The sequence below is a fragment of the Phalacrocorax aristotelis genome, chromosome 2 (assembly GCF_949628215.1).
Source record: "Phalacrocorax aristotelis chromosome 2, bGulAri2.1, whole genome shotgun sequence".
Classification (NCBI taxonomy): domain Eukaryota; kingdom Metazoa; phylum Chordata; class Aves; order Suliformes; family Phalacrocoracidae; genus Phalacrocorax; species Phalacrocorax aristotelis.
Window position 1 is genome coordinate 129877191 of NC_134277.1, and position 16540 is coordinate 129893730.

The following is a 16540-nucleotide window of genomic DNA, read 5'->3' on the forward strand; positions in this document are numbered from 1 at the left end:
GTCCGCGGCCGTGGGTGCCCCCCATCCCTGCCCCGGTAAGCGCTGAGGGAGGCGGAGCAGCCCTCAGGCGTCTAGGCAAGAAAGTCTATCAAGCCATGGTAACTTTGCAGCTTTTATTAAAAATATAAATATTAAACATTCTCTTACACAACAAAATCGACCGAGCGCTGAAAAGATGTTTTATTGTGAAAATGTTTACAAGGAAAAAAGTGGATTTAAAGTAGCTCACAGAGATTCCCCCTCCCACCTCCCTGCCCCCAGCAGAAAAGTTACCTGTCTTCTCGGCACCATTTCTTCCAATGCTCACACATCCCTACGTAGCGATGGCACTAGAATAACTGGGAAACGGAGAAATAAATAAAGGTAGGGGAGGTTACGAACGACACTCGTGTTTCTGCACTTGGTACACGGTTGTGCATGCTAGTCAAGGGACAGAGGCTGTTCGGCGTACACCCTTCTAGGTTTAAAGCTATATAAAAATAAAGAGATGACATCAGAGCAGCACTATGGTACATCGGACGGTGTAATTATTCTTGTGCTAACTGCGGAATCTCTTTGGCAAGGCGGGGAGGGGCCGTTTCATTTCCCGATTATCTCCATCAGTTTCCTATTGCTGTGAGCTTGCTGCGCTAACTGCTCGGCTCGGGCCATCTCCAAGACTTCTCGCAGGAGGTGGAAAGTCAGATCCAGAGAAATAGGGGGCTCCTCGGATCGCTTCTCCCTCTCCACGGCCTCACCCTCGGCTTCGCCCTCGTCGGGGCTCCCCAGCGAGCGCTCGGGCAGCTGCTGCAGCTGTGGCACCGCCGCCCGGAAAAAGTTGCTGGCGGAGGCTTCGGGCTGTAGGTGGCTGGTGCTGCTGGAGGAGGCGGAGAAAGAGCCAACGGGTCTCTTGTTGAGGTTGCCCAGGCGCAGAAAATACTCTTCGCCCATACGGAGCAGGACGGGCAGACTTTGCTGCTGCTGCTGCTGCTGCTTGAAGAAATGTGGCTGGTGCAGAGCCCCGTGGGCGGCTACCGGGCTCTTGCTGAGAGCTCTGCACTCCTGGCAGGGCAGGAGGGCCACCAGCAGGATTCCCGTGGAGACCAGCAGCGGGATCTTCATGGTCGGGGCCCAAACCTGCGGGGGCAGATGCGGGGAGGGCGGGGGGGGTGGGGGGGAGGGGGTGGTTAGGCAGCCGAGCCGCGGCGGCGGGGCAGGCAGCGCGGGGCCTGGGAGGGGGCGCCCCCCGCCGCCGCTGTCCCGGTGCTGAAACGCGCCGCCCCGCGCCCCCCCCGCGCCCCTCCGCGCCCCGCACACCGCGACCCGGCCGAGCTCAGCCCCGGCCCGGCCGGCCCCCGCCGTCGAGGCGGCCGCCCGCCCCCCACCGCGAAACAGCCCTGGGCTGAGCCGGCAGAGGCTCCTGGGGACGGGGCTGGCCTGAATCCTTGCAGAGAGAGTCCACGCGTGTGCGCAGACCGGGAGGGTGCGTGGGGTGCTTGTCCCCACGAGCTGCAGGGTGCGAGCGCCCGGCTCCCTCGCGCCCGGCCGGGGGAGCTCCCCGCCTCCCGTGGGACGCGGCGCTTCGCAGCCCCCCGTACCGCTGCCCCCCGCACCGCAGGGCACCGCAGCCCGTTCAGCGCCCGGGCGCGGCCCCGCACCTACCCGGGGCGGCGGCGGCGGCGGCAGGGCAGGGCAGGGCAGGCGGCGGGGTTCGGCGGTGCCCGGCGTCCCTTCCTCTCGCTCTCCCTCGGAGTCGGCTCCTGGCGAACTTGGGATCAGATTTGGTCCTAATCAGAGCCGGGGCGCGGGATTTTTATAGCTTAGACCCTCTCCTGGAATCACGCAGAACTTGCCTAATAAGCTGACGCTCTCCTGACAGCCCGATTGCGTGCCCCGATCCACTGCTGAATAAATCATGGGGGCCCGTCGGAGCGGCGATGGGCCGAGTTTCGCTATCGCAACCCCAAATCTCACGTCCAATTATATCAACAGATATTTATCGCCTCTGCGGTGACGTCAGCCGGGCCGGGGGCCGGGAGCAGGGTGCCCCCCCCCCCACCCCATTGACAAAAATACTTGAATGAGATTTCCGAGCGGGCGCGTACTATGAGAGGTCACTCCGGGGGAAAGTTTCCACTCAGGGGACGGCCCGCGGGCAGGGACCCACCCGGGACCGGGGCTGCCTTCCCGGGCGCTGGCCTTCCTCCCATCCCCGGAGCCCCCCGGCCCCCCGCCCCCGGCCGGCGAGGGAGGCTCCTCGGGGCGCAGGTTTTGCGTGGATCCCGTCTTTGCTCGGCGCCCGGGGCCAGCCCGGGCCGGGGCAGCGCTTCCCGCTGCAAAGCGGGGCAGGTGCCGGTGCTCCGCCGCCGGGAGAGGAGGCGGAAAGCCCTCGGTGAGCCCCGGCGGGGCGGGGGCGGGGGCGGCGGGGGGGCTGGGGGTGCCGCCGCCGGGGCCGGGACCGCAGCCCGGGGGGCCGCTCCGCCCGCTCTTCCTCCCCGGCCGCCTCCGGCACCGCCGCCCGCTCCTCCCGGGCTGCCGTCGCGCTCCCGCTCCCGCGTCCCGGCCCTCGCCTCCCTCCACTGCCTCCCCACTTCTTGCCTGGAGGGAACAAGCGCTCTTTTGCCTTTGTTTTCTTCCCCCTCCTCGACACCACTAGCTGATCTTCCCCACCTACGGCCGTGTTTCCCTGTTTGCCCTCCTCAGCAAAGGCCCTACCCCCAAATGTGTCCTAATCCCATGCTGAGCTCCCTTTGAAGTGCTCCCCCCTCCCCATTATGCCCGCTGGCTCCAGACCGTATTCCACCAGTGTCTCCAGCTGGGTTGCTTACTCTCAAATCTCCTCTTCCAGGAGGTAGCGCTGCCTATAGAAATAACTTCTGCCCAACACCCATTCCAGGCGTAACGTGCGTTCTTCAGTTTTCACTTCCCATCAGCTTTGCCACTGCGTCTCAGTCCTGCTTCTCCACCTCCTCGGTTGCAACATTAATCATGTCCTTTCCTTTAAATTGGAAAATTGTACCGAAAACCTACTGGTTTTATCCTGCCTGGACTGTAAATGTTTGGGATCATGCACTCGCATGTCTCCCACCACACTGAGGAGTTTCAACAGACCACGGAAGGTGGTCATATGCTATCGATGCTAAATCATTAATGAATCTGAAATCCATTCCTTAATAAAATAACAAAGTTCAAACAATGTAACATATGAGGTTGGCCACAGCCCAATTCTGAGCATCTCCTTAGGGATGCTATACACTTTAAATTTTGTTATACCTACCTACGGCCTCAGGCACTGTTGGTAAAGTGCCAAAGCATCAGATCTTGTGCATCATAAACAAATGGAAAAAACAAGTAGTAATACCAGAGATTTATCTCTGCATTACCTCTCTTAGCTCAGGCATTCACGAACTGAGACGCATATTATGCTGAAAACGGAACAGAATACATTGTGTAGATAGTTACAGCAGAAGGTGTTTGTATGCTTTTAAAGCATGTCAGCACAGCTTGCAGTGAGAACAACAACAGGTTCAAAAAACAGGAGCTAAGTTCAATCAGTTGATGGAAAATGCAAGAGGCACTTATTGAACCCTCCAGATGTTCTCTGGGGTGGGTTTTATCACAGTGTCCTCATTTTTAGGTTTAATATACCTTTTAAAGACGCGATACCTCTTAAAATAATGTGATCTTAAATGTAAAGAAGGAAGCATTCCGATCCAAATACATTTTTTTAGTGTCGTGGGTGAGATCTGGATAAGACATAGAGCTGCATCACTCCAAAAGATTGATGCCAGTGAGAATTCACTCAGATTATTTTATGTTTTTCATCACTTACAATATTATTTAGGTCCCTTTAGGCAGACAGTTTCATCCCTTGAAGAATTACAGGGTTATCAAAGAGCACAGGGGTGGGGCTAGGAGAGCTCCTTCAATTTTCCCAAGAGCTGTACAACCTGCCAGGTTCTTCTGCCCTTTTTCCTGACCCCTGGCTCTGAGCAGGGTCTGCAGTGTCTCATACATGCTTGTTTCTAACGCAGCATGGTCATATTACCCCACTTTCCCCATAGTTCCTGAGTGATGTGTGAGAGGGCTTCCAACAATTTAAATGCAGGGAAGACTGTAAGACATTCAGATGTCTTGATAATGAGGCATATAAAATATCACAGGTACACATACCAAAAAGTACTTCCCTCAGCACTTCAAATGCAGAACGGACTGCCTAGGAACACAGAAGTCATTTCTCCAGAGACACTAGTTTCTGGGTGAAATCTCAGCTCTTACTCCTGAAGAGTAGAACAGAAGAAATCCTAGATTCTCAGCAGAGGGGTGAATGAGAGAGACAAGGCAGATACCAGGTATATCTGGATTAGAGTTTTATGTTTAATGATATAGTTTGAGATTAGCATAACCTTCGTAAGAAAAGTATTAATATTTGACTCATTCTGCAAACATTGTGGATAAATATAATTTTCACAGTGAATCACAAAATAAAATTGTCTAGAAATAAAAAGTGTTAGCAAGGCCCATCTAGGCTGTGCCGTCTCGGGTTGGGTGCACCTGCCCTTTAGCCTCAGTGATCTCAAACTCAGGCACCTACTGAAAGGAAATTATAGCTACTCTGCTGTAGCTAATGGAAAGCAAAAGCATGCCCAGAGCATGATACATCCCATCACAAAATAGTGCCTTCAGGCTTCCGGAGAAGCTCACCTCATTCCCTTGTCTATAAAGAGAGTGCAGACAACTACCTTAGCCTACTCACTGAATTTTTAGATAGCTAATGTGAGGCAAGAAGAATCCCCTCCTCACTGGTTGACCATAGCAGAGAGATCACAGTTCTAAAAACAGCAGTAAAGGAGTGATGATGTTAAACTGAGGGCATAGCTCTTACCCCAGGTATTTTAAGATGTCCAACTACAAACATGGAAGAACACACATCAGATGTAGATCAGCTTTCTACCACAGTGCAATATTCTATTACCACTCCAGCTTTTGTCAGAAGGCAGTAAGGGTTTCTGGTATTCTTGTGTTTGGTGAACATCTGCATGTCATCTCGCATAACCACTTCATGTGATCACCATTGTCACTCAGTCCCTATGATCAGCTCTCTAACATGCAATCTTACATTCTGTGACTATTTCAGGTGAGCTCAGTGCGTCTTGCTCACTCTGAGGTGCCAGCAGTTATACACAGGCACATCTATGCACTACATTTCCATATCACCCTTTGGTGCCCTTGATACTAAGAAATATAAATCTGATGGTCATAAATGTTATACATTCCAGGGCAATCTAGAGAAAAAGCAAAAAATTCGAGGTATCTTACTATGCCTGAAGGTGATAAGTCATTTTAAGAACAAAATACATTTGCCTATTATTACTCAGCAGACTGAATTTGCCAGACATAGAGAGGCTCAATTAAAGTGAGTTATAAAAATCAATAAAAATAAAACAATTAAATATAAAAAGTACATTCTAGGTCAGGATGAAGAACAAAACTCATAAGGAGCTCAGCTATACGCCATTTCTTCTGACACCAGAAGTCTTAAAAATTCTCCTATTCAGTTTTAATTTCTCTTTCAATTTTTCAATGGCCTAATTCCAGGAAGGGACTCACATGTTTATGCCACAGGGATTTTCTGTGGTCTCACCATCATATCAGAGCTCCACCTACAACTTATAACCGGTTTTTCTACAGTCCTGTGAGAGAGAGACAAAAACACCTTAATTTCCCAAACTTTCCAGCGGGGAGAAACAACATGAGATGGTGAAGAGATTTACCCACTGTCTCCTCAAGGATTTGTGTATGGGGCAGGAGTAAATCTCACATTTTTCCAAGACCGAGCTCATAAGCTCAACCAGAGGACTATTTTCATTCATGACTTAATGTTCATACTCTTGATCCCAGACGGCTGCCCACAAGACACAGTTTTATGGGCTGGAGGTCCTAGCAGAAGGAAAAATTCCTTGGGAATATCCTCTTGGTTCCACCGTGTCTGGAAAGAACACAGCTGTTCACAGCAGCTTGCACAGGGGTAGATTTGCAGGGATGGTTTTCCTCCCAAAGCCTAACCCGCAGCTGAGCAGAGGCCAGCACACACCACTCAGGAATCTCAGTCATGGACCTTCTGACCCAGCAAGAGCCTTCCCTGTGCCCAAAGCACTGGACACCCGGTGGGGTATTCCCTCCAGCGTGAGTCACACGGAGAGGAGCTGCACCTGTACCCTCTTGGGCACCACGAAAAACCACTTTTGGAGACCTCATGGCCTTGCTTTCTCCTTCTGAGCAGCAAAGGGAAGTTGCAGGCGCAAGCTGGGAGAAGCATGAAGGCAGCAAGGGCTGCGCCTCTCTCCTCCTACCAGCCCTCATCCAGGGAGGCAACAGCTGACCTTTATATTTACCTCATAAGACTTGTCAGTTGCTATTCTTGCTCTCAGATAAGGGCTGGAGAACGCTGCACCCGATACATGTGCAAGCCCTCTATGCCATTAATGATAATGCTGCAGGAACTATCTCACATCATTGGTAGCAGCAGGGAAATCCACCAAACAAGCACTCCCTGAGAGCACCGAGCAGTTGGTATTCCTGGTTGCCTTGGTGTCTGGGTACATTTGACCATGAAAGATATTTTGCTGGTTAGCTGAGCATATGATCTCTCTGTCTTTGGCACAGACCGGGGCAAGGGTTTGGGTTTGCATCTCGCATGCATCTGGAACAACCCACTGAAATCACCAGGTTCACCCTAGTTTGCAGTGGAAGAGACAAAGACACACACAATCTGTACAGCAGCAGGGTGCAGGCTCAGCTGAGTGGGAGGGGGGATGCTGAACCAGAGGAGGGCAGGTGCCAGGCACACAGACCAAGCCACTGTCCGAGGGGAGGTAAGGGAGACCAGGGTGGCCGTGCAGGGAAGGGCAGGTGGCAATGCCCATATTGCCTCTCCCCAGGCGTGTCCCTACCCCTGAGAAGTTAGAGCCCAGAGATGTCCCTTTATTCAGCGCTGAGAGAGGGGCACAGAGGGGAGCCTACAACGCTGTGATTGTATTGCGGATGGCTGCTTGCAGGCTTGTTCCAGGGAGTCTGTGAGGAACCATCCACCAGAGGCCAGGAGCAGTTGAGAGCCTGTCTGTCCAGCTAGGACACCCCAATGGAAAGGGCCACTGAGCCAGTGCTGGCTTCAGCCATCAAACACATCCTTGACATCAGGGACCTTGCCTTGCTCTCATCCCATGCAGAATCAAGCCTGCCATTAGCCATTAGCATCATCAGAAATATTTAGTTCATTCACCTCTGAAGCTGTAGCCATGTCACAAGCATGGGGACACCATACTGCTGGGATGATGGATCTGGGCATCACTATGAAAACCAAGAGAAACATCTGAGCACAGCTGGGCTGCTGTGGCATTTTCCAGCATCCAGGCAGAAGCAATATGAGCAAATTGCTGGGGCTGTGTTTTTTCAGTGGCCAGCCCATGGCTGTCCTGATGGAGGAGAAAATAATGGGAGAAAAGTTGGAGTTGAAAATTGCAGAAAGCAAAACCCTCATTCAATGGCAAGATATGCACCATGTATGTTTGCTGTGAACAAGGATTTCCTTCGTAATATAAGACACATGATGCATTCATATGTAAGAGCATGTAAACATGAGAATGAGCTTGAGAAATGAAAACTGAGTAAAGAGGGAAAATGGTCAGAGCAATTTAAAGGAAGTTTGCGATACCAAGGGCAACTCCAGCTCCTGGAATCCTGTTACAACCTCAACTGTTGCTAAAAAAAAGAAGAAAGTTTAGCCTTCAAGCTTAAAGACATCATCCAGCTATATCATCAGGGCTGAGAACCCCCAAATAAACACCAGAAGAGCTGAGAATGTCATCATCTTTAAAAATCTCATGATTCTGAAAACAATCTCAATATCTGGGGGAGAAGGAGATGTAGGCAGCACAATTTTGGAATACTTGAGGCTAGAGATGTTGCAACTTCCTGCTCACTCCTTTCAAGTGAGGAAATATAGGAAGAAATACAAACACACTATCTGTCTTGAATGGCTGGGCAACACACTATATATAGAATCTGCTCCGTCCTACTTAAGTTATGACTAATGCTAAACAATTAGAAATTCAGATGTCTGCATATTTGAAGGAGCAAACATCTCTAATGCACCATTTGATGTTCATTAAAAAATGGAAGAATCAAAGTCTCTCAGCTCCAGCTAGGCTGCACTTATCAACAGGTGCGTGTTGCTGGAAGTGGAGCCCCGCGAGACTAATTGCAATGGATAATGAACAAGATGAGGCATTTCTTGGAAAAAAATATTGTTATCTTTATAATGACCATACTTATGCCAAAGACTGCAAATTCTTTAGGGAAGGGCCTTTCTTTTTTGTTCTGTGCCTGCCTGGTGTCTAGCACAGCGGCGCCCTAGTCTGCGACTAGGAATCCTAAGTGATACTGCAATTCAAGCAGTACATTATAGTAAATAGTAATATTAAATTAGCTGGGAACATGAAGGTGGTTTTCATCAGCACCTCCAATGTACAGGATCAACAAACATTCCTCTAAGCCAGAGGCCAATGGAATTTTATTTGAAAACACTTCATTTTTATGAAGAGAAGACAATGCTAATACAAAACTACAGTCTACTCTCAGGAATTTGGCAGGACTCTTTGTCTGGTTCTTCTAATTCAGGGCTGCGGTGTCTGGAAGCACTGGAGTGGGTTTTGATATAGCCAAGATGAAAGACTGGGTGAAGGCATCAAAATGCAGAATAAACACACAAATCATGCCAGCCAATAAATGGAAGAAATTATCAGTCTCCACCGGACAAAATTTACAGATTTCTCAGCTGCCCCCATTCTCACTCTGGGTTACCGTTATTGCAAAGCATATACTTAATGAATTTACTTACTGGATGGTTTCCTTCATCTCTCTTCTGCTTTGTCATCATTACGGATGTAATGACAGGGGCTATGGATGGCACTGCCACACACACATCATCATATATTATTCTTTTACCAAAGGAGGAAGATTTTAGTCTGGAAGTATTTATTCTTAACTCCTGATGCTGGGAGAGCAAAGGCAGGTGGCAATGGAGGCATTGTAGTTGCTTCTCTACAGCTAGGAGCTTCCGGTAAACTTGGAAGCAGATACATCTTTGGCCTGAGGATGTTATTAAAAAAACCCCTATTCCAGGCTAATGGATATGAAAATCAAGTAAAAAACTATGAATATTCCTAGGCACTAAGTTTTTTATTTCTCCTTCACCAGGGAAGAGCAGTGCCAGTGGCTGACATCAGGCCACTTGATAAGAAGCAGATCTCAAACTGCTTTGCAAATATTACCTCTGAATTTGATAAAGTTAACGAATAGCCATATATAAGTAATTTTGTTCAGCACTGAAATGCATTCTCTACTGAGATAGTCCAACACCATCCAGAATCAAGGCCCACAGACTGGGCTAAAACTAGCACCAGGACATGTGTATGGGTACTGGATCCAAGCAAGGCTGCAGGATGAGTGTGTTACAGGCAAGCCTACCTCAGGTAATGGGTGCAGAGATGTTTGGACTACCTAAGCTTGCATCATACTGCTCCAGCAATGCAATTCTGCATCTCATGGAAGAGTTTTGCTGAGGGCTGGTGGCTCCTTGCTCTCCCACTCTGCTCTGTTGTACATGCCCTTGGCTTGGCAGTTAAACTGAAACTTGGCTAAAACCATCTGGGTAAATGCCAAGAACTCGTCAGCACCCATCTCTGATGTAACCTGGCTCATCCAGATGAAGCTTTTACTAAATGACAGGGGAAGGGTGAGATATTTAGGGGTGAATTACCAAAGCAGAGAGCCTTAGGGTGGCCTAAAAGTCATTAGGAGCTGCAAGTTCACAGCTCCTCGTAGGATGCTTTCAAAGGAGAGAAGACAGCTGCTACCAGAGGGGGCAAAACTTTTTTTAAACTTAAAAAATAACATCAGAACTGTAATCAGTAAATAAAGTCTAATTTTAAGCAATACTTGAGTTGATAGTGTCTCTTTTGAGGCAGCCACATATATGGGCATACAAAGGTTGGGAATGTCCCTATAAGGCTTTTTCAGTTCCCTTAGTAAAGGCTGTGTGAAAAATAATTTTAGAGCAGCCAAATTTAAGGTGTTAACAGTGAGTGCCCTTGACCTTTAGGTGTTGCTGTCAGACAGCAGCGTGAATAATAATAAACTCCCTGAGGTTGTCTCTCTCCAGTTTCCTATGAGTGTCTTGTGCTCAGGGAAGATTTTGAAAATCCTTGGCTCAACCAGACAGCTCATCTGAACCTCCAAGAGATGCCACCCCAGGAAGTCTGCTCAGCAAGGCCTCTAGCATGAGAGACAGATTCAGAGAAACCTGGAAACACATCTAGTAAAAGGGTTGACACAAAAGCACATAGAGCTTAGTCAGAATTGCTCCTAGACTTGAGACTGAGAAAGGCCTCTCCCTCTGCTAGTAGGATAAGGAAGAGGGTCCCTGGGTGTAACATGGGGTGTACATCTCAGTCTCTCACTTGCCCTACCTGTATTGATAATCCTCGGGGGAAAAGGTACTGGTTTCAACTCAGAGGGGATGAAATTGTGCATTCTGAAATCTAGGGTTTTGACACTGACTGTAATTAAACTTGGTTTGGCCCCAAACTGAAAAGCACACACTTTCCTCCTATTTGTCTTGGCAGAGCTTTTGGCAGAGCTGTGTGATGGAGGCTGGCTGACGGTTGCAGAACAGGAATGGAAAGGAGATGCCAGTAACAGGAAACTGGTGAACCGGGAAAGAAGGGCAGTGGTAAGTGAACTGGCTTCTACATGTCAATAGGTGATTGAACTGTACTGCAAGTCTTTATCTTGTCAGCAAGGGCAATGACAGTAGTTATATATGCATGACTCAAGATACCCTCCTATTTCAGTACTACAGTGACTGAGACTAAGAGGTGGGATTTCTCTCTGGATCCTTTTTCTATTTCTATTAACAACCTCAAAATAAAGACATGAGCAAGAAGGAATATTGTGCATTTCACAACTAATGAACATTTCCAGCATAGCTCTACCTAGACCCAGGAAACACTCAAGTAGGTCCTTCAGGGAGAAAGGAAAGGAGGTATTAATCCATTCTGAGAGTGAAGGAATTGTGGCACGTGTTGTTTTGCTGTAGCTGGGAAGTGTGTCTCTTGCCACAGGCACAAGACTATCCTCCCTCCTTCAGCTGCTTACCAACATGTGAGGACAAACTTATAATAAATAACACGTCCCTGTCTAAGAGGTAAATATCCCAGTTTCGGCCACTCAGAACAGGTCTTCATTTCAAAAACTGAGCTATGTGATAACCCCTTCAAAAATCCAGTAAAGTCAACACCAAGCAGAGTAAAAATTGGCTGATAGAAAACAAGGTGCTATTTGACTCTTCCTTTATAAAGAATGAAAAAAAAAGTCCCAGTTTGGAATCAAGGCCAGATTTCAAATCTTCAACACCATCCTGAAAAGCAACCTTGTCTCTCTGCATGATTCTGCTTGAGATACTTCACAGAGCTTGAGGTAGACCCACCTCATGCTCCAAAGAACACATGCTGTAGCTTAAATATCTTTACACGCTATCTGTCATTATGACTGGAACCATAAGCAATAAAATTGCCATCTGTGCGTATTTCCACCACAGTATCACAGAGATCCTATTCAGTTTGACTTTCGTCTTCTAAGAATTGGACATGAACAATGCCAACTGCAGAGGAGTCACAGACAACAGTCTGGTGAATCTTTTCTTGCTCATTGACATCTACTGATAACTAATCTCTGTTCATTACCAAAACCAGATAGTCCACTTATCCTTCAGACTTCAATTATGGCTAGGATGTAGCTTGAGACAGACTAAGATGTTTTCAAGAATCTAAACTGAAGTAAATCTTCCAGTGACTTGTCTCTTCCAACAGCAAATGAACTAGGTTGTTGTGAACTCATGGCATGTATAACTCCTGGTGGTTTTAGAGAAATAAAGTACTATCTTGATATTTTGATAGCACAGTTTCAGATGGGGCACTGGCCTTCTCCAATTTGCCAGGCACAGCATCAGTATCCTGCCACTAGCCAGGATGCCAGTCTCAGACTGTATCTCCTGACTGTACCCATCCTGAGTCCATTTTCCCTTGGGAACTAACAGATGCCTCACTAGCCATAAATTAGCTGTGTCTTCAACTGTACTATCTTTCTGAGTGTTGAAGAAGGAACAAATATTACAGTGCTTACCGTACTTCACAAATACAGTGTGTGTCTGCCATTCATTTGACTGAGCCTTCAGTCAAACAGTGCTCTCTGCCCCCTGATCCACGTGCTAGGGGCCTATCATGCAGCTCTGTGCACAGGAGCTCTAGTGGGAAGCAGTCTGCAGCTTAGGGACTTTCTGATCCAGTGACAGGCTTTGTGTTTAACAGAATAGAATTTAAATAGAATAATACAGAATTTTCTTTCTTGAATGTGTCAGAACAAAGATTGATTGAGAAGTGTTCTGTCTGTGAAAGACATCTGCATTAAAAATAAACAAGCCCCATAACAGATCCTAACATGGAATGTGACTGTGATAGGAAAAAGAGATTTTCAGTTATACAACCTATCTGTAAAACCAGTGAGATTCTTCTTTGCATCAGACGTTGCTGCCCTTACACTAGAAAAGGAAGGAATTGATTTCATAATTGATTGTAGAAGTCCTGAATCTTTCACAACATAGACAATGCAGATGATCACCCACAGCTCAGGTGCCAATGGGACTACCAGAAATTCCAGCAGTGCTTTGAAAGACTGGTAGATTGCTTGCTTTGTGCCTCTAGCTAAGGAATTAACACCGAGAAGAAAAGAAGAATGGAATTGTCTTTATCCAAAAAGGCTAAGCTTCCTGATTCCCCATTACTCATGTATTTAGCTTGAATCATCCCATACCTACAGGTGGGAGCCAAGAGGTGGTGCTAGAACTCAGCTATCTTGTACCCAGCAAACTATTCCATCTGATTTTCAGGTGGAAAGATGTAAAAGATGGCTGCGCTCACTATGTTTTATAATATTTCCAACTTACGTTGTATAGTCTTTCTCAGCTGTTACGAAACGTGTAACCTGTTCTCTAGTTTTAGGGCCTAGCTGTTCTGGAAAGCAATCATCTTCAATTCTTCCTGCTTGCTTCCTAGAGTTCTTGAAACTGTTCACCCCTCAGCTGTATCCAGAAGTTCTCATTATCAATATAATAAGAACAACTACTTCAGATGCAAATATTCGTGAGTTGATCTGGTCTCATTGTCCCTAAATTGAGCACTAGAGCAACACACTACCAAATATGCATGAGTCAAATCATGCTTAAGAACAAACACCAGGCCTTTCATCAGTGGTAAATGTCCTACTTTGGGGATGAATTACCAGAAGCTCTTTCACTGACAGTGAATCACACTACATTTCAGGTTAAGGGCCTTCAGTAAGAAAGCAAGAACACTGGAGATAATTACGGAGTCACAGACAGAAGCACCTACCATAGCTGAGGCTTTTCTTGCCCTGCTGCTGTATGGCTGAACTGAGAAATCAATCCCCTGGGAATTGTTCCTATATGCAGGAAATTTTGGTGCTGCTAGTGGAAATTTGAGCAACATTAGGAAGAGCAGGTACGCCTTTGCTGAAAGAACCACACAGTGAAGTTTCAGTGGTAGTTTTGCAGCACAGACCTTTCCAAGTCAAACTAAAGTGAATAACCATTTTTATTATCAGCTAACAGTACTTATCACTTGTTACCTGCACTACCCTTTAGCAAGTGATGCTAATGGGCTCCCAAAAGAACCCTCCTCTTACAGCTTCCAGTGTGATTTCTATATTTATCTCCATTAAAATCTGGACAAGTAAGCCTCCTTCTTCAACCTCATTTAATCTGTGAAAACAGCCCACTAAAGACTGTTACTTCAGAATCAACAAGAGGTAGCTAATAAATTGTAGCTTCATGATCAATGGTTAGGGAATTTCTTGAAGAGCTCCTAAACAACTAGCTGATACAGTACTTGAAGTGAAATTTTCGTAAGCTGCTCATGAATAAACCTCATTTTATTTCATCATAAAAAGAGCATACTGAGATAATAAATTCAAATGCTAGAATATTACATAATTTGTCATTATGATATTCTTATATAATTTGTATAACATTGCATTGTTATGCATTAGGCCGATTTTCTTTGGAACAAATGAATATAACAGCCACCTTCCATTTTGGGATAAATGTAAGCATCAATTATAGTACTCTAGGGAATCAGACAATAAATGATACTATTCTCTGTGCCCAAAATGTGCACATGTCACTGATAAAGACATACATCAGCATCGCTATCAGGGGAAGTTTATGGGACGTTGTTTTTGGAAGGCTATGCTTCTGAAAGAGTCTGAGAAGACTAAAGCTGCTGAGAAAGAAAAGCTCTGGACACACAGCTCCAAGTACTCAGTACTGCAAATCTGACCTGGCACCTGCCAGTATCAGATCAAAAGCTCTGCAGCCACCTGGTGCAAAGCACTGCTGGATCAAAATTCTTCAAAAGCAAGTTAATTTTGTACCAGCGGGGTTTGTGCTGCTCTGGGTATCATCTGTTCCCCCTAAAGCTGGCACAGAAGATGGAGGCAGTATAAATACCACAGCACGTGATGCGAGTAATTTGACAGAAAAAGGAGCATATATTCATGCTCCAGCTGGATCAGTGGGTGATCTGGTGGTGAGCAGCTCTCCCAGCAATGAATGTAGCACCACCATCAGAAAAAGAGAGAGGACTTCCAGGCTAAGAACTGACTGAAAAAGGAGTCCAAACTATGAACAATTATCCTTTGTTGCTTGATGCTTTCACCAAGGTTTTGACAAAGAAAGACCATTTTTTCAGCTTTTATGTTTCCGTGGCTACAGACTCATGTCCAAATGAGGAACAATAGTACATTTAGACTACAACAGAATATTTTGCTTAAAATAGCCCATTTGGCAACATATATCCAAGTTTCATAATAAAACAGCAACAGCATAGTTATTTAGTATTTTTAATGAACTGAGAAGACCAATGCATTTCAAATAATATACAAACCAGCAGATAAAGTGTTTTGAGCTCTCATGGTCCCTCTCCCTGCCAAAGAACACACAAATAAAACTAAGTCACAAGACTGAACATTATTTCTTTCCTTTTTTCCCCTTAAATCTATCCTGTACTGAGCTATGTCCTAAAGGCCATACTTCAGTAGAACATCCTTCACTGTTTAGGGTGTGCCTATGACCTGGTGGAGGTAATGGGTGGATGCGTTTATCCCATAGGAAATACCCAGAGCCAGCATTTCCAGGTGCATTATTTCATTAGCAATTGATGAACACTTGCTAATGCATTATCACAAGAATTTACACCACCAGAAAAAGCACTCGGAGTGACCTACAGGCAATTTTGTAGTTCCTGGTCTTCTTGTAATTGTGTGCTCACTAATGACTTTTTGAGAAGTTTTATTTCGCACCTTTCTGTGGACACCCACTTCCACCCTTGCATAAGAAACAAGAACTAGAGTTAAGCTAAGACTTGGAAGACTATTGCTCAGTTTCCTTCTCTGCTACTGTCATCCTAGGTGACTTTGAGCAAGCCATGTACTCTTTCAGTGCCTGACTTCCTTAACCCTGAAATATTCTTTCTGAAGATGCTTGCAGTAAAAAAATATAGGGTACACAGAGATTACTGTCCTGGAAGCCCTATGACCCTATATGAGATACACGTGGCTCAGGAGCTTCGTAGGTCATCTCAGCCGTGCCAGTCCCTCAGCGCCATGATCTCTCCTCCCCTCCTACCAGGTTTACTTTGGAGCTCACAGATGGATGTCTCAGTAGAATGCCTCTAATCAGGCACAATATTTTGCATGTAGTTAATCATTCATATGGGACTCTACATTTCAAACAGTTCAGATTTTCCTAATTAATGTTTTGCATCATGATCGTATTTACAGTAATTGGGACTGATATTTGAAGTACAGTAAAAGCTGTCATCTCATTCCCTCCTAAAGAACCCAATTACCTTCATTTGTTAGCAAATTCATACTAACATTTGGGTTTATTACACTTGACAATATAAAACCAGCTCCTTCTGTGACACAGTTCAGGGAGTGCCATCAGCCCGAGCCTAAAAGATGCTGCAAAGCTAGTCTTGGAGGCTAGAGTTGGGAGTGGCTGTCTGACTTATATCCTGACAGTGAAATCAATCAAAAAGTGTCTCCGGGACAAGAAATTCCCTTGTGCCCATGCTAGACTTCAGCCCATGACTACTGAGGAAGGTGACAGCTTTTGTAACCAGTCATTTCTCTGACGTTCTTATGCTACAGGAGACATCTTGTGCCCAGGTTCACTCAGCCCAACTTCCACCTAATTCCTCGTGCCTAGTGTTTTCAATTAGCACCTCTGAAGACCTACAGCCAGCCAAGAGGAAATATTAGGCACAGAAACTGGGGCAAAAGTCAGACCACTTGAACTAAGGCATTAGTCTTTTCAAGTTTTCACATCTCTGGATTATAGTCCTGAAGGACAGGTGCAGAGTGG

At 46.3% G+C, this 16540-nt stretch overlaps 1 protein-coding gene across 1 annotated transcript; it reads right to left on the reverse strand.

The window, feature by feature from the left end:
- Positions 1-100: 100 nt before the first annotated feature.
- On the reverse strand, positions 101-1936 carry CRH (corticotropin releasing hormone). The gene is made up of 2 exons (XM_075085142.1): positions 1642-1936; positions 101-1116 (listed from the first exon to the last, which is right to left on the reverse strand). Exon 2 carries the CDS (start codon positions 1099-1101, stop codon positions 580-582), a length of 522 nt encoding a protein of 173 aa, XP_074941243.1. The 5' UTR covers positions 1102-1116; positions 1642-1936; the 3' UTR covers positions 101-579.
- Between the last annotated feature and the right edge of the window lie 14604 nt (positions 1937-16540).

What these genes read in the sequence shown, in the direction of transcription:
- CRH (XM_075085142.1), bottom strand. Translation starts at nt 1,101, where the DNA reads ATGAAGATCCCGCTGCTGGTCTCCACGGGAATCCTGCTGGTGGCCCTC.